This window comes from Poecilia latipinna, unplaced genomic scaffold (genome assembly GCF_001443285.1).
Source record: "Poecilia latipinna isolate Pla-1442-1.1 unplaced genomic scaffold, P_latipinna-1.0 Scaffold723, whole genome shotgun sequence".
In the NCBI taxonomy this organism is placed as follows: Eukaryota; Metazoa; Chordata; class Actinopteri; order Cyprinodontiformes; family Poeciliidae; genus Poecilia; species Poecilia latipinna.
The window spans coordinates 331,467-347,705 of NW_015113339.1; the positions used below are offsets into that span (position 1 = coordinate 331,467).

At 39.6% G+C, this 16,239-nt stretch overlaps 4 protein-coding genes across 6 annotated transcripts in view; 2 read left to right on the forward strand and 2 right to left on the reverse strand.

Annotated features, from left to right (window-relative positions):
• Positions 1-470: 470 nt before the first annotated feature.
• hdgfl2 (HDGF like 2) lies at positions 471-7,138 on the reverse strand. Of its 2 annotated transcripts, none has more exons than XM_015045380.1 (16): positions 6,887-7,138; positions 6,390-6,466; positions 5,330-5,471; positions 4,784-4,972; positions 4,423-4,545; positions 4,256-4,324; positions 3,973-4,153; positions 3,803-3,887; positions 3,381-3,678; positions 3,147-3,277; positions 2,978-3,045; positions 2,379-2,449; positions 2,194-2,295; positions 1,846-2,002; positions 1,658-1,775; positions 471-1,527 (listed from the first exon to the last, which is right to left on the reverse strand). In XM_015045380.1, the coding sequence occupies exons 1-16, from the start codon at positions 6,956-6,958 to the stop codon at positions 1,428-1,430; spliced, it is 1,983 nt and encodes a 660-aa protein (XP_014900866.1). In that variant the 5' UTR covers positions 6,959-7,138; the 3' UTR covers positions 471-1,427. The 2 variants fall into 2 exon arrangements, with proteins under 2 accessions (XP_014900866.1, XP_014900865.1); XM_015045379.1 differs by having other exon boundaries at positions 4,784-4,975; positions 6,887-7,137.
• Positions 7,139-8,461: 1,323 nt separating this feature from the next.
• fh (fumarate hydratase) lies at positions 8,462-10,452 on the forward strand. The gene has a single exon (XM_015045381.1). It carries the CDS (start codon positions 8,599-8,601, stop codon positions 10,096-10,098), a length of 1,500 nt encoding a protein of 499 aa, XP_014900867.1. The 5' UTR covers positions 8,462-8,598; the 3' UTR covers positions 10,099-10,452.
• A 69-nt stretch (positions 10,453-10,521) lies between these two features.
• fam32a (family with sequence similarity 32 member A) overlaps positions 10,522-16,239 on the reverse strand; it is a 6,291-nt gene continuing 573 nt past the window's right edge. Inside the window, exons 1-4 of one of the 2 annotated variants that reach the window (XM_015045385.1) lie at positions 13,625-13,766; positions 12,304-12,451; positions 10,928-10,981; positions 10,522-10,727 (exon numbers count right to left, since the gene is read on the reverse strand). In XM_015045385.1, coding sequence (XP_014900871.1) covers positions 10,659-10,727; positions 10,928-10,981; positions 12,304-12,451; positions 13,625-13,698 — 345 coding nt within the window. In that variant the 5' untranslated portion in view covers positions 13,699-13,766 and the 3' untranslated portion in view covers positions 10,522-10,658. Of the gene's footprint in view, positions 10,728-10,927; positions 10,982-12,303; positions 12,452-13,624; positions 13,767-16,239 lie in introns of those variants that run through there. The other variant, XM_015045386.1, reaches the window with a different exon arrangement.
• On the forward strand, positions 13,906-16,069 carry LOC106955282 (39S ribosomal protein L54, mitochondrial-like). The gene is made up of 3 exons (XM_015045384.1): positions 13,906-14,096; positions 14,311-14,467; positions 15,574-16,069. Exons 1-3 carry the CDS (start codon positions 13,970-13,972, stop codon positions 15,704-15,706), a joined length of 417 nt encoding a protein of 138 aa, XP_014900870.1. The 5' UTR covers positions 13,906-13,969; the 3' UTR covers positions 15,707-16,069.

Consider the following 16,239-nt stretch of genomic DNA (forward strand, 5'->3'; position numbering starts at 1 on the left):
GTCATAAATGCTAATGCTATATTAAAATGAACCCCAAAAAGTCCATCTATAGAAAGATAATTTTACTGCTCTAGTACTTGTCTTTGGATTCAGTTAGTGACTCTTTTCAATAGCACAACATATTTTAATAGAAATAGAAAGAATACTGCCATAAAACTAAAAAAATAAAATAAAAACACTAGATTATTCATTAAAATATAATTTTCAAATAATGCAGGCCTAAAAATAAAACCAATTTTTTTATACCACATATTTCATATATTCTTATTAAAGGTATTCATGCAATAGAAAAACCATCAAAAGCATTAAAATATTCCCTGAAAGGCCAGATTTTCTGATTAACATATAGTAAAAGATTTCCTCTGAATTTTTCTACAGTTCTCAGTAACTCATGAGTTTGCACAACTGTTTCTGTCATTTATCATAACCTCAATGTAATGTATGAGCAGAGAAGAAGCAAAGTGAACAAAACCATGCTGAGATTTTTATTCAAGTCTCAACTACGTTATAGAAATGCTTTACCAATTTACATAGCACTAAAAACACATGATGTATGCACATAAAAAAGTCAAAATAGGCTGCAGCTACATGAGATCTCAATAGCTTCTGAGGGCATTTTTCAGTTTCCCCCCCCCCAATTCATCATGATCCATTGAAAGCAGACACTAAAGAGGAGAGTGTATGATGCTCAACTGCACAGCAATTATTTTTAGAGACAAAACTGTGATCCTATGAAAACAAAGGCAATTAAAAAGGAGGTGGACCTCAGTTAAAAAAAACAGCTTTTTAGTGACTCTTTACATTTCAGACTGTATCAGCTGTATTTAGACCAGATACTTAAATAGTTAACACAGAAGACTCATAAACAGGACTGTACCACTCTGGCATTGCCACACACAGAAAAGAGGCCTTGGTGATGTTTGGCAGGTTTTATAAAAGGAAGTAGACAGATGTAAGGGTTTACACAAAAAGTCCTTAGAGAAAAAAGAAAAGAAAAGAATTCTCTCCAAGTCGTCCCGGTCTCTGTTTAAAATAAGTTTTGTTCCATTTCATTCTGGTTGCGAGAGCTAAAAAAAGAAAAAGTGATTTCTTTTTAACATGTGGGCAGTTTGAAAGTAGACAGACGACGAGGCAGGAGCTGGAGTTTAAAGTTGAACGTTGAACAAAAGGAGAAGGAAATTCATAGACGATAAAAAGAAAGTTTTCATTTAACGGTGAGAAACAATGGACCAACAGACTGAGTGGATGGCTTTCTGACTTGTGCACCACAAAAACAGTCCAAAGCATCATCTATTTTTGTAACGGGTGCTGCAGGAAATGCTGGGTGCGTGTGCCGATGCTGCTGAGCCGAGAGCGGCGTCTGATCGTCGAACAGAGGCCACCATCTTTTAGCGCTTGGTCCGCTGCCAGTGGTTGCAGAGAGTCTTTTAGGTTTCTACAGCGGCCGGTTCTGGCTCTGCTGAGACGGTACCGTCTGCTTCCTCATATGTGGGTGTCTGTTGTGGAGCTGGGCTGTCTGAACTGGGCCTAGACAGAAAACAACATTTCAGCAGCAGCAAAAAGTGTACCGAGATGCCATGCATCTGTTTTCATTTTAAAACAATGTTCCAATATGGCATCGATGAATGAGCGCGATCTGATGCACGTTGAGCCAAACCTGTTTGGACTTGAACCTTGGCCGTCATTGTTCTCCTCTTTCAGAGGCGATTTGGGCTTTTCGTCTTCCTCTGCATTCTCTTTTTTCTCCTCCGATTCTCCATTCACGGGTGTGGATTCTACAAAAGACATTCAGATTTATAAGCGGCTGCCGTGAGAGTAAAACTCAATCTGAAATGTTTCTCATACCAGTGTTTTGTGACTGCTTTTCATCATTCTCCGTTTCTTTGTTCTCTATTTTAGGCTTAGCTGCCATCTCTGGTTTTCCCACGAAGCGAAGTTTTAACTTGTTGTAGACGTCGCTGGCCTTCTCCATGACTGCAGCGCTGGCTTTATACCGCCGAATCTGATAAGTGATGAGAAACAGATTATTATAAAATAATCAGTCAAGTTGCACAAGATGAAAATATACAGCATAAAAACAATACATATCCAGCTGTGTATGTAAATATCTAGTTTCAACTGGAGGCCATTTTGTGTTTTTTATGCATGAATGCAGAATGAATTATCCCACAGAAAATGCACAGCAAGCTGCACCTTTTTTAGTGTGGCAATAACTTCGGCATTTTTATGGAGAATCTGGCTGGTGACAGGTACAGCTTCAAGCTCTTCGAGCGCTTTTAGACAACGCTCAATGTCCTAGAATGCAACAAAAACACCCAGCCATTAATGTTTCATGGCAACACAAAGACATAAAGGAAGCTACATTTTGTGCCACTTACTGGGTTGTCCACTTTAAGTGCAAATTTAATGTCTGTGTGGAGTTTCTGTAGCCTTTCCTCTGGTGATGACTCTAAATATTGATGAAAAAACAAAAAAAAACAAAAAACACAACAGTTATTTCTTCAACTCTTCCCATAATGTTTTTGCAATTTAATGCAAAATAATCCATACCCATTGGACTTTTCACATTTTGTCAGTGTATTTCTTATCATGGACTAACACAATTTAGTGTATACTTGTGAAAAGAATGAAAAGGCAGACATGACAAATGAATATGTTTGATCTGAACCATCCCACTGTAGTTCTGACCTGTCTGCTGCATTCCTTGGTCTTCATGATGCTGTTTGTTCTCAATAGGATTCTAATTAATAAATAGGTAACTTTTAAAAATAATACATCATGCACTTGACCAGCGTCAGAATAAACAGGAGGAGACGTTTATAGATACAACGTGACTAAATGAAAAGCGCTCCAGTGGGTATGAATATTTTAAAAGGCGTTTTAATGAGAAGAATTTGCAGTTTTCTTTGCCTAATAAATTTGCTGATATTGCATGATAACCAGATGCAGAGCAGATGAAACTATGACTGCTTCTGACCTTTTTTCTTTTCCACTTTCTTCTCCGGTGGCCTCTCTGGTCGGCGTTTGGGCTTTTCAGGCTTAGATCTAAGTCAGACACAATGGCGTGATCAGTGTCCTTTAATATTTAATCATGTTCTTCTCATGACATTTGCGTTCTGTGGTCTGTTCTCTCTCCGTCCGCTCACCTCGCTCTGGACTTCTCCTCCGCCCGTCTGGCTTTCTTCTCTTTCAGCTCCTTCTCCTTTCTTTCTTTTCTTTCCTTCTCCTTTTTTATTCTTGCCTTCTGTTTGTCTACTTTCTTTGGTGTTTTTTTCACCTTTTTGACAGGAAAAAAAAATATGAAAGAAAATGTTTTATCTTAAGTATTACGCAATTTAAAAAAAAATCATAATTTATGGTAATTCACAAAGGAAGCTTACCTCTGCTGGAGGTGGAGAATCAGAGTCAGAGGGTGCGGGGATCGGGGGCGGAGGCGGTTTCTTGGACTTCTTCAGCGGATGATCGTCTATACCTTCATCCGAGCTGCTGCTGCTGTCACTGTCACTCTCTTTTTTGCCCTTTTCTTTGTCTTTCTTCTTTTTCTCCTCCTCCTCCTTCTCTCTCTCACGGAGCCGGCGGAGCTCCTCAGCCTCCTCCTTTTTCCGCCGCTCCTCGAGCTCTCGTCTGCGCTCCTCATCTCGTTTCTTCCATTCACTGATGCGGTCCGGTTCACTGTCACTGTATGCAGTGGGGGGGGGGGGGGGGGGGATATTCAGCTGCTTTAAGTTGATATTCATATTAAAATAATCAGCAATTTAACGTAATAATTTACTAAGTAAAAAAATAAAAAGAGCAGCCTGACCTGTCGCTGTCGGAGGATGATGACGGTGCTCGTTTAGTTGGGGCAGGTTTGGGTTTTCTTGCTCGAGGCTTTGGAGCAGCTTTCTCTGTGAACCCAGGAAAACAAGCACTAAGAAAAGCTCAGAATCTTTTTCCTAGCGATTTTGGATGAAGCGGATTCAGAACTCGTACCTTTCTTGCGAGGCTGCGGGCCCTTGCGGGGAGGCGGATCAGACTCGGACTCGGACTTTGAGCCGGACTGGGACTCGGAGCCGGACAGAGCCGGCCGTGGCTTCTCGTCCTCAGAGTCGCTGTCTGCGACTTTCTTCTCTGACCCTGATCCCGACTCTGAATCAGAGTCAGAAGAACCTTTCTGTAGAACCCGAGAGAATACGGTGGAGAGTAAGTGGAACGTTTCTTGATAACAAACACAAAATAAATTAAAGTCACGAGTAAAACGGGGTTTATGCTTCACCTTCTTCTTCCCTCTGCCTCCGGCTTTCTTTCCTCCTCGTCCACCGGATTTCTTCTCTGGAGTAAAATCCTAGAGAATGAAAAATAAAGTCTAAATTCATGCTGCAAACTACTCTTTGTCTCCACAGTTAGCATTCATAGCACGATGTGTGCGAGTGAGCAAATTACCTTGTCGCTGTTTTTGCCAGAGTCAGACTCTGAAGCCGTCGGGTCTGATTCAGACGGAGACCCGCTCTCCTCTTCGTCTCTGTCGCTGGAGGAACCTCGCGCTTTTTTTGGAGGAGGAGGCCGCTTAAAATAAATATTAAGAAAGAGTTGCTTTTTTAATTAACTTGCTTTTTTTATGGCTTCCTCTTGTGGATATTCTTCTGTAAGCAAATACAGGTTGGGGGAAAAAATCTTATTTGAAATAGGTGCACTTATTGTATCCCCCCCATCTCTTTTTATAAAATCACATCCACTTTCTCTTGAGCTCCAAAACATTATTAGAAAAGTATTTCCATTCTAAATTTTCAAACACTTTGCTTACCTTGGGAGCCTGCGGCTTTCGCTTTATCCCACCCCCCCTCCCTCTGTCGTCACTCCCAGAGTCTGACTCGTCCTCGCTGCCGGAGTCGGCTTTTTGAGGAACCGGAGCGTCTTCGTCGTCATCCTCTTCGTCACTTGCCCCTCCTTCTCCTCCTGCTGCTTCATTGCCCTCACTATCAGATGAGCTAGCCTGCTGCAGAAATACACCAGTAAAGACATTAACTAACACGTCTGTCCGAAAACAACCCAACAAAACTTCAGAGAATATTTAAAACAAGCAAAAACTGTTTTTTTCTTATGGAAAGTCAGCATTAGGCTTGGTATGCTTACCAGTTTCGGGATGTACTAAAGTTTTAAAAGTTAGGATTTTAAATCATTAAAATTTTCCGTTGTTCAGGTTCTGTTGCTTAAAGTGTGGCAGACAACCTGATAATAAACCTAATGATCCATATATTGTTTTGACAGCAGTAAAAACAACCGGTGCCTTATATGAGAGTTCACTCTCAGTTCTGGAAGTTTCAAGATTTTTAAGATCCAGCTGACTTACTGCAGGTGGAGCGCTGTAGGAGGCATGTGGATTGTTCTGGATCTCCCATAAACCTTCATTGAATCCCTTCCTTTTGTTGGGCTTGCCGTAGCGCTCTCGGTACTTTTCATATGGGAAAAGGTCTTTTGCTGCAAGGAATGCTCTGTGCCACAGACAAAAACATAAAGACAGTTTAAAAGTAAATAGCTGAAAAAATATGCTAGCAGTTCAGGTGGCAGAATGTTTGAACTTGCATAGAGAAAGGTTTATACTGATGAGACTTTGAAGCGGGATATTCTGTCCCCTGCTGGTGGCTTTATGAATTGCGTGTGCCATCTTGTCAGTGTGTCAAAAAATATCTTTTGTTTCACCATTAAAACTCCATTTGAGCAGTTAATATGATACGTTACAAGTCACAATTTAATCAACTGTAATTTTCACAGAGACTTAAAAGGATTAAATAAATTTGTAATAAATTTATCTAAAAGGCATAAATGATGGTGCTACTTGAACCATCTTATAAATGTACCATATTTAGCCATGCAATTTAAAATTTTAGAGATGCACTAGTCAATAAAGCAGAAATTGGATTTGACCAATTTGCTTTACACTCAGATACTAAAATTATTTTTTTACAATAACATTCATTATAAATATCAAAACTAATCATTCCCTCCATTTTTGATGTACAAACACACCAACTGTGATTGTGTGTTTTGATACGCTTTTTAAAAATGGGATATAGAGGTTTCAATGAATAAGTAGTTGTAATCTAGTGATTTCTTCATTTTATTTTTGATTCAAAATTGCCCTCATCAAAGAACATGCAAAACATGTTTTCCCTATTTATGTGCGAGTTCTTTTGGGGGAGAAAATCTGACTAAGTCCAAAGTAAATAAATAAAAAAAACAGAACATCATAAATGGCCAGAAAAAGTTTTATCATTGCATCAGAGCTGTTTTTTCATGAACGAAATGAAAGACTTAATAGAACACTTTAAAAATAATTACAATTTTAGTCAATATTACGTAAAAAGGTAATATATATACGGATATATATAGCTGCTGAACAATGCACTTACGTTTCATGAGTCCCAAAGAAGAAAATAGGGATTTTATTAGGTGGTGGCTTCACAGCTCCATCCGCCACATCTTCAATCTGTAACCAAGCACAATATCCAAGCAACAACTCAAACATTACTCTGTCATGATGTCCGAATCCCCATCAATAAAAAGTGTTGTTGGAGAAGAGCTCAGATATACGCGCCTGGACACCATAGACAGGGATTTATGGTCCAAGAAATAAGCCACAGTTATCTCAAACGTCATTTCCAAATTAACAACGTTAGCTCCGCTTGTACATTTTTTCCCCCAGCAGGTTAGGCCAGCATCACATGCAAATTTCGCCGCCCTAACTCTGACTATAGGCTTTTATAAAAAAGCAATTGCTAGCTCTCACAAATTAAGTGGCGTATGTGTTTATTTATGTATTTTAGATATTGAAGAGATACAGAAGAGAAGCTTCCACAGCGTCCCATGCAGAACAGCCCACCCCCTCCTCCTCCGGCTGCTTACTTACCCTAGCTGGCCAGTGGGGGTATCCCTTCATTTTAGCGAAGACCAGGTCTCCGGCCTGGAAGTTGTGTGGCATTGTCCCACCTCTCCGTGCAGCCTGGGTTTTAAAAGCGTTCGACTGTCAATTTGCTGTTTGTGTCGCTCTTGGTCTAATGTTTTCAGGTTGACATGAAACCTGGAAACGATGGAGTCAGCTAACGAGCTAGCTGCATTCTAACCGAGATCGGCGTTAACGCGAGAACAGACTGCGAGAGCAGGAGAGACGGAGTGCAGCAGGTACTTCCGCTCAGGGAACATAAATTGCCTTCAAAATAAAAGGCTTTTGAGAAATTCGTGTAAAGCAGATTTTGCTTTGGTTTAATTTAACCGAAACACAAATAGAGCATTCTATTTACAATATTTTAGTTTTAAAACTCATTATTAGACTGTCAAAAGTTAATTAGCAATAGGCCTACGCTCTTAACATTTTTATTACCGTTTATTATGAATGCCATATATGCACTTTTTTGTATTTATAATACCAATTGACTACTGTACACACACAATCCAAGAATTTATTTTTCACTTTGGAAACAAATGGAATAGGAATGTTTTAAAGCATCAACCTACCAGTCAGTACAGAAATTTGTTAATCAGCTGCTGTAGTCTAGTAGTTTATTAACATGTATGTAATGTACAAGAACTGTCTCAGTAAATGAATAAATAAATCAAACTAGTTGCCCTAAATAATTAAAAAGATCTGCTCTTGTAAATCCTGGCTGCCCTGACTAAAGGTCATGAGTTTGGGAGTTTTGCGAGGGAATTGCACACACTGTATAAACAATGATAAAATTGATGAGTATACTCCTTAAAAACAAACTAAACCCAGAAAGACATTTAATGGTGTTCAAATATTTTGTAATTTCTTAGTTTGAGTGTCTGAGTGGTATTCTGTCACAAGAAATATTATTTAAAGGAAAAGCTCCTAAGTTTAAATTAGTATCACAGTGAAACTTGGCATAATTGTACTTCACTTCATTATTGCTAGTTGCTGATTAATTCCTGCCAGAGCGAAAAAAAAGTACAACTGTAAAATGTGTATCATAATTTTAGCCAATTATGGTATACACTTAGCTCACTTCTGAGCTAGAATTGTTCTTTAAAACTAGGCTAAAAATCATTTTTAAAAAAACAACTGTTTTTAAATACACATGTACAAACAAATGGATGTTTTATTGTTTTTTTATTGACATAATTGCAATGGATTTCAACGACAGAAATAGAAGTAAATGTATCCATTCTCTATAAACGTTTTGCGTTTGTTTGTTTGTTTGTTTAACCTAAAAATAGAAATAAAGTTCTGGTACTTTTAAAGCAACAGATATTTATGAAAAGTTTTAAGCTTCCTCTTTAGAGAGCTTAAAAAATTGCAACTCTAAAATTTTATTTAGAAGGACAGAAGGCAGCAAATGTTATTTTGTTTGTAAAAGCTGCAGACTTTTACAGTCAGTAAAAAATTCGGATTTATGTTCCAGTCGAATAGTCCCTTCACTACAGGAAGTACAGATGTGAAATATTTTGAAGAGCTTCACACAACCGAATGAAGCAGTCGGAAATCCCGCCTCTCCTGCGCCACGATTGGTTGACTCCCCTTCTTGGCTTCTTCTCGCCCAATGACAGGTTACAATGTGGAAAACTGCGTTGACCTCCCCCCAAATTCACCTCTAATGAGAAGCCATGTTTCGCTCGTTAAGAAGCGTCCAGCAGTTTAACTGCAACCTCCTGACTCTTCAGAGACTCCACGCCAACTCAAAACTCTTCATTTGTACCTCCAAGATGGCCGGCTCGGAGTTCCGGATTGAGCGGGACACATTTGGCGAGCTCAAGGTCCCCGCTGACAAGTACTACGGCGCTCAGACTGTCAGATCCACCATGAACTTCAAGATTGGGGGACCCAGTGAGAGAATGCCAATCCAAGTGATCAAGGCCTTCGGGATCCTGAAGAGAGCAGCTGCTGAGGTAAACAAAGACTACGGCCTGGACCCTAAGCTGGCAGATGCCATCGTAAAAGCTGCAGATGAGGTTTCAGCAGGTAAACTGGATGATCATTTCCCTCTGGTGGTGTGGCAGACCGGATCAGGGACTCAGACCAACATGAACGTAAATGAGGTGATCAGCAACAGGGCTATTGAGATACTGGGAGGAAAACTGGGCTCCAAGGATCCAGTTCACCCAAATGATCACGTCAATAAGAGTCAGAGCTCCAATGACACCTTCCCCACTGCCATGCACATAGCTGTGGCTACAGAGGTCCACCATGTCCTACTGCCCGGCCTGCAGACCCTGCACGATGCCCTAGCTGCCAAGGCTGAAGAGTTCAAAGATATTATCAAGATCGGACGCACCCACACCCAGGACGCCGTCCCTCTGTCGCTCGGACAGGAGTTCAGCGGGTACGTCCAGCAGGTGAAGTACAGCATCGAAAGGGTGAAGGCCGCCATGCCCAGGGTGTACGAGCTGGCAGCAGGGGGTACGGCGGTCGGGACAGGACTCAACACCCGCATCGGCTTTGCAGAGAAGGTGGCCGCTACAGTCGCCTCCCTCACCGGCCTCCCATTCATCACCGCCCCCAACAAGTTTGAAGCCCTGGCGGCTCATGACGCGCTGGTGGAGCTGAGCGGAGCTCTGAACACGGTGGCCGTCAGCATGATGAAGGTCGCTAACGACATCCGATTCCTGGGGTCAGGACCCCGCTCCGGCCTGGGGGAGCTCATCTTACCGGAGAACGAGCCCGGGAGCAGCATCATGCCGGGCAAAGTGAACCCCACCCAGTGTGAGGCCATGACCATGGTGGCCGCCCAGGTGATGGGGAACCACGTGGCCGTGACAGTCGGGGGGAGCAACGGACACTTTGAGCTCAACGTCTTCAAGCCCATGATGGTGAAAAACGTCCTGAACTCCGCCCGCCTGCTCGGCGACGCCTCCGTCTCCTTCACCAACAACTGCGTGGTGGGCATCCAGGCCAACACGGAGAGGATCAACAAGCTCATGAACGAGTCCCTCATGCTGGTCACGGCCCTCAACCCGCACATCGGCTACGACAAAGCCGCGACCATCGCCAAGACGGCTCACAAGAAGGGCTCCACGCTGAAGGCCGTGGCCGTGGAGCTGGGCTACCTGACCGAGGAGCAGTTCGATCAGTGGGTAAAGCCCAGTGAAATGCTTGGGCCAAAGTGAACTATGAAAGCACTACCACGACCTTGGAAATAGTTGAACTCGAAAATAACGTTCTAAATCCTTGCATCTGTTAATAAAAACAGCAAGATTTCTGTTTTTTTGTTTTCCGTTTTGCATACTTTGAGACTTAACCTCTTATGTATTATTGATTTAAAGACCTCAGCATCCAGAATGTGGTGTCAGCAAATCCGTTAATGTACACAAAGTTGTATTCTGTACATTTTAATTCACAATGGGTTTTTTTCTTTTAAATATGAATTGCAGTAAAGTTTTTCATGTTTAAAGAATATGCAGATGTGCCATATTAGCAGTGTCTCATTGAAAGATAAAAAAAAAAAATATTATTTACCCTGATTACATTTGTTTTCTTTGAAACATTATACCAGTAAAGTATGAGGAGGTGGAAAAAAAGAGCACATTAAAAAGGATATTAAATACTTTATTGTGCACAGTAACAACCAAGAAATGAAAGCCAGTTTAAGCCTAACAATGGCATTTTATAAACATGCAAAATAATAAAAAAGTACAAGGTTTGAGGGGAAAAAAAGCCATCTTGTCTTTTATTTGGTCCAGCTGACTTTTGGAATATCGTAATGCTCCGTAAGGGCGTCCAGGTGGCGATTGAAATCCTGCGCAGAAATAAAGCAGCAGCTTTAAAAATATACACTTAACATTTGAACATAATTTAAATCAAGGCAGTTTTATATCTCTATGTATGACAAAGCTAAAAAAAAAATACTGGCAATAAAATCTACATGTGATGATGAATAGTTCTCTAAATATGTATAACCTGCCTGAGGTCCATTTTAGATGACCTGAGACGACTCACCTCAACTCTGTGCTTGTGGGTCTTTGACGCCTTCTTCAAAATTCGCTCCATTTGCTGCAAGAAAAGAGACGGCAAAATTAGCTTTAAAACAAAAGATCAATTTACCCCCAATGTGATGCCCTCTAAACACACACCGAGCTTATTACGACACAGCCTAAAAAAAATTTCCAAAATATTTTATTAAAAATGTTTACGCAGTTTTATAATTTCATCGCTACGAGACAATTTCAAACACACAGGTGTGTGTGTGTGTGTGTGTTGGTAAACCAATGAATCAGTATTTGTTTCAGAACTTAAGCTATACTTGAGTATGTCCAGGTACTTTAAGTTAAATAAAACCGATCAGCTGTTGCAAGATTTCTACTCTTAGTCCTGCAGAATATATCAATAGTTTGCAAAACGACAAAGTTCCTAACTATTGCACCGGTCAAAGTGCTTGCTTGGTTTTGGGAGGGCAAAAGGGTTTGTTTGACTAATGTTGAAAATATTCAATAGCATACTGCTATACTTTGCAGTAAATAAATATTTTCTACTTAGCTTTTGCTTTCTTGTCAGATTTCAGGTGAAACAAATGTTAATATCAGACAAAAATAACCTGAGGAATTAAAAAAAAAAATGCAGTTTAGACATTATTTAGCTCAGATGCATTTGGGTTATGCGCATGGGAAAGATTCAAAACAATCGAGCCAGTCCCCCTTCAACTTGCAAAACAAACAAACAAAAAAAAACAGTTTTTTTTGGGCTAGTCTAGCTCACTACTTCAATATAATTAAAAAGCAGTGGCATGAGGTTATAAAGGTAGTTGAAAAATCTCCAATACGGCTTAAGTGAAACATTTCTGCAAAGAAAACTGGACCAAAATTCCTCAACAGTAATACACTGCTCAAAAACAATAAAGGGAACACTCAAATAACACATCCTAGATCTGAATGAATGAAATATTCTCATTGAATACTTTGTTCTGTACAAAGTTGAATGTGCTGACAACAAAATCACACAAAAATCATCAATGGAAATCAAATTTATTAACCAATGGAGGCCTGGATTTGGAGCCACACACAAAATTAAAGTGAAATGTTCCCTTTATTTTTTTTAGCAGTATATAAAAATAGTCACTGCTGGCAAACTCAAACACCTGTTAAAACCTGGCTGCTGTTAAGGACCTCCTGTGAGGTTAAGGAACTATCACTTTTTCTTCAAAGCCACTGTAACATTCCCCTTTTTAATTATGTTACACATATATTAGGGACAGCAATTTTCTAGACGATGGAAGCCAAAAAGGCTTTCTACCAAACCCTAGTTTTGCTGTGTGATTTTATTGTTTATGTCCTGAAACCAGTGACACCAGCTCAGAGATGCTCAGGATTTTCACCTACCCTCTTTTCCTGCATCTTGTCAAAAGCGATTTGTGCTGGTGTCCTTTTGTCGATGTACGCCTTCTTTGTTTTCACCTCCTCGTCATCATTTTGGCTCGTCACAACCTGCTCCAGGCGATGCTTACTCTCTTTACTCTTCTTCTTCTTCCTTCCAAAATAAACATAAGATAAAAATTAGATTACTCTTAAGTTATGTGAACCACATAACATCACTTTTCAAAACTTTCGGCAAAGGTGTTTTTGTTGTCTCATTCTTTTACTTTAAATTACAACAAAAAATATAAAAACTTTGTTGAGGAAACTAAAACACATGTGTTGTTAATGCAAAAAAGTATATAGCTTTTCATGCAGTATGCTACTCTATATTTAGCACAAAATCTAAAGGCTGGGGTCATATTTATTTATTTGTTTAATTGATTTAGATTATGTAAGATGATTTCCTTTAAAAAATGCTTTAATTTATACTTGTTAATTTTAAGAGATTTATATAGATTTTTTTGTGTCTTTTGTTTATGGCTTTAAGTAAACAAAAATGTAAAAGACAACAACACCGTCTGGGCAAACATATGCTTTTTAAAGTAGGTAAATGCAATAGTATTAGGCTTGATTTATAGGAGTTGCTGAGCAGATGACCACTTTCATTTTTAAATTGTGTAAAGTAAATAATCAAATCAAATGTTTTACAAATTACATGTTGGTTTTAAATTATTCTGATAATTGTGTAGAAATGTCCTACTCTAGGTTTGAAGAGTTTACGTGTTGTAGTTTTTAAACAACAGCCGATTAAATAAAATTAGATGGAACTGCCGAATCGGAGGCCAACTTCAGCTTCGTGTGATTTTAAAAGAATGCGAAATGTTCTAGGCTTAGCTTCTTCTAAAGCATTAAAATGCCGTTTGGAGATTTTAGCAAAATTAATAAGAGTTTCACTAATCAAACTTGTGTTCGTTTTAAGGAAAACTCAAGTGTATTGTTTGTATTTCAAAACTTGTCTTATGCTGTATAGCCGAAACTATGACTTCTGTTGCACGAGCGACTGCTGGTGCTAATGCTAAAAAATAAATTAAAAAAAAGTTTTCCGTAAAAGCAATTCATAATGATGTCATGGAGAGACATATAAACACTTATATGTTCTTAGTATAAATGCTGTTTTCATGCCCAAAAATAATATCACAAACGTTAACAAAAATACTATGTGATACTAGCTTACTAGCTAACTAGCTGACTGGTTTCAGAAGCTAACGTGTTAACACCAGCTGTTTCTTAGACAGCGATCTACTGTTGAGTTGTGAAAATGCTTCATTAACTCTAGAACACTTACTTCTTTCCTGCCGAAAGCTCTCCTACACCCTTTAAGTTTAGGGAGCTCTTCTGGATCTGATCGTATTCGGACATGTTCGAGAACTTTTCCTAGGGTCTTCTTCTCCTTTGTTATGATGCAAGTCAACTGAGCGCATCACTGCTGCCACCTAGTGACTTAAAAAAGAGGAACAGCACGCTCGAGAACCCTAGTACTTTTGCCTGTAGTGTTTCATCCTATCCAGAGGGGTGCAGTATACTGTCCCTACAGAGCCACAGAAAGAACGCAGAAAACGGAAGTTGAATACGGTTATGAATGTCAAATAGTAGCATGGTATGCTATGTCTGTAGGTAACCCTAAATAAAAATGTTTGCCTACTGTTTATTTCGGATAGCACCGTCCACTCAGTGCATAAAAAGCAATGCTGGAGCGTTCCTGAGCAGAATAAGCACGCTAAACAGTATACAGACATGTGGATATGCTAAGAAAGTTGGTGAGTAAATGCAACATCTCTTGTCAACATGCTAGTTATTTACCATACTGTTAAAGGTAACCTATTTACACCTAACGCAATCTAATCTTGTGTTGTGTGTTAGATGGTAATATTATATAGCCAAATGTTTATTGCTTTTTTCTTTCTTTGTGATTTTAACTACTTGTAATCAAGTTTCCTCAGACCTAATCAGATTTTGTTCACCGTCTTTCAGCTCCCAAAGGAAAAGGTAAAGGCATGATAAAAGAAGAACTGAAAGGTCCAGAGGTGTGTAAAGACCCAGTAAGACTTACATCGTATGCAGTCGGAGTTAACATCTACAAACAAGGGGATGACCCTAAAATAAAGCTTCCAGAGGAATATCCTGAGTGGTGAGTACACATGTTACTGTCTTCTTCACAGTTTAGATTTGATTTTGATCAGTGTTGTCACTACTAAGCAGTACTTAAAAAAAAAAGTTCGGCATTTTGCATTATTGGTCTTTCTCCTCATAAAATTCTTTAAGCAATAAAATGTATATATATTTTTGTGGTGTCCTGGTTTCAAATCCCCGTAGAAGATTTTAAATTCAAATTTGAGAATTTCCTTGGAGTTTTTTTTTTGGTCAGGTTTTGACTTTGTCTTTTTTTCTAGTGATTTCTTTTGTGAGTCTGCTCAATGACTTTTCTGATCAAACTCAACTTTGTGAAAAGTACCACACACAACACATTTTAAAAGCATGTCACAAGATGTTTGATGAAGGTGGATTTAAAAAAAAAAATGAAAAGGAAGTTGAAAATACCCCTGGCCAATTTTATGGTGGATCTCTAAATTGCGCTTGATGGCTCTCCATCTCTGTATTGTGACTGTTCTCAGGGCGGTAAAGCAATCTGTGTCTGTGCCCTGTTATCGGAGAGAGCTATACAGAATACTGACAAACATTATTAAACAATGTAAGATGGCATGTGAGGTGCCATTTTATTATCTTTTAAAACTTTTCAAGCTACCATCTCCGCAGATCCCACACATCCTGAACACAAAGTGTTGTCACCTTCAGGTCAGCGTTACAGAACGCTGTGTGAAAAGAATCAGTCACCGCTAAGACAGTTTCTTCCCCCAGGCTGTCTCTGAGGAACACAGCGATCGCCTTACAGTCTGAGAAATCATCTACTCTGCTGTACATAAAATATGCTTATTTGCAATACCACAACCTGCTTTTCTTCATAGAAATGGCTGTACAAACACATTCGCGCTCATAACGTCATTTTATTTCCTCTAAACTCTATATATTAGTGCCCAACGTCTGTATACTGAGCGTGTAAAGCAGAAGTCAAATTCATCATGTTTGCACACAGTTTTGGCCAATAAAGCTGACTCTGATTCTACTCGTGTCAAAATCAGTGCCGTCTGAGCCTGTACCGTTTACAGCAGGTGGACGTTCCTGGACATCGTTTGGTCATGTGTTAACGTCTTCCACTTTCTCTTCTCACTTGTTCAGGTTGTTCCAGTTGAACTTGGGAGAAGCCAAAAAGCTGCACGAATTGGAACCTGACACCTGGCAGTACTGGAAGCGTCTGAGGAAGGAGAACATGTGGCGCAACAACAAACTGCGCAAGGGGAAGAAGATGTAGAACATGGACTCTGTTGACCTGCAGCTTGTCTGTGTTTCAGGGACCTGCTTCACACTCTGGAGTGAATTACTATAAAAGTGATACGACTCATGTTCACAACTCATGTCTGTAATGATAAGGACTATTTGTAACATGCCATTTACTCTCCAGGTTAGCTGAAATCATGCTACATGTGAACTGTAGTGAAAAACTGAACAAATGAGTGGATTTTTTTCTCAGGTTGTTGCTGTTGAGGAAAGGCTCTACCCAACGAGACAATGGGGTCCAGTTCGATTAAAGACGTTCAGTACAAAATAGTGAAAGGTTCTGTTGGATAACAAAACTTACGATTTACTGCTATAATAAAATATGAGAGTTAAAAACATATGCTTTCTTTTCTGTAACTTCTGTTTTGTTTTGTCTTTTTACAAATAATTTTGACTGTGCCATTCTGCCTGCGTCTCACTAATTTGGCACCTCATTGCAACAGAACATTGCAAATATCCCAGATAGTGGTAAAGCAGAGGAGCTGCACAAATCTGGCATAATGCTGT

Excerpts from the sequence above, each read along its gene's own strand:
- hdgfl2 (XM_015045379.1), bottom strand. The coding sequence starts at position 6,958 with ATGCCACACAACTTCCAGGCCGGAGACCTGGTCTTCGCTAAAATGAAG. Across the intron at positions 4,546-4,783 it reads GAAAGCCGCAGGCTCCCAAG|CGGCCTCCTCCTCCAAAAAA; the intron begins GTAAGCAAAGTG and ends ATTTATTTTAAG. Across the intron at positions 1,776-1,845 it reads AAAGCAGTCACAAAACACTG|AATCCACACCCGTGAATGGA; the intron begins GTATGAGAAACA and ends TGTCTTTTGTAG.
- fh (XM_015045381.1), top strand. The coding sequence starts at position 8,599 with ATGTTTCGCTCGTTAAGAAGCGTCCAGCAGTTTAACTGCAACCTCCTG.
- LOC106955282 (XM_015045384.1), top strand. The coding sequence starts at position 13,970 with ATGTTTGCCTACTGTTTATTTCGGATAGCACCGTCCACTCAGTGCATA. Across the intron at positions 14,097-14,310 it reads TGGATATGCTAAGAAAGTTG|CTCCCAAAGGAAAAGGTAAA; the intron begins GTGAGTAAATGC and ends ACCGTCTTTCAG. Across the intron at positions 14,468-15,573 it reads CCAGAGGAATATCCTGAGTG|GTTGTTCCAGTTGAACTTGG; the intron begins GTGAGTACACAT and ends TCACTTGTTCAG.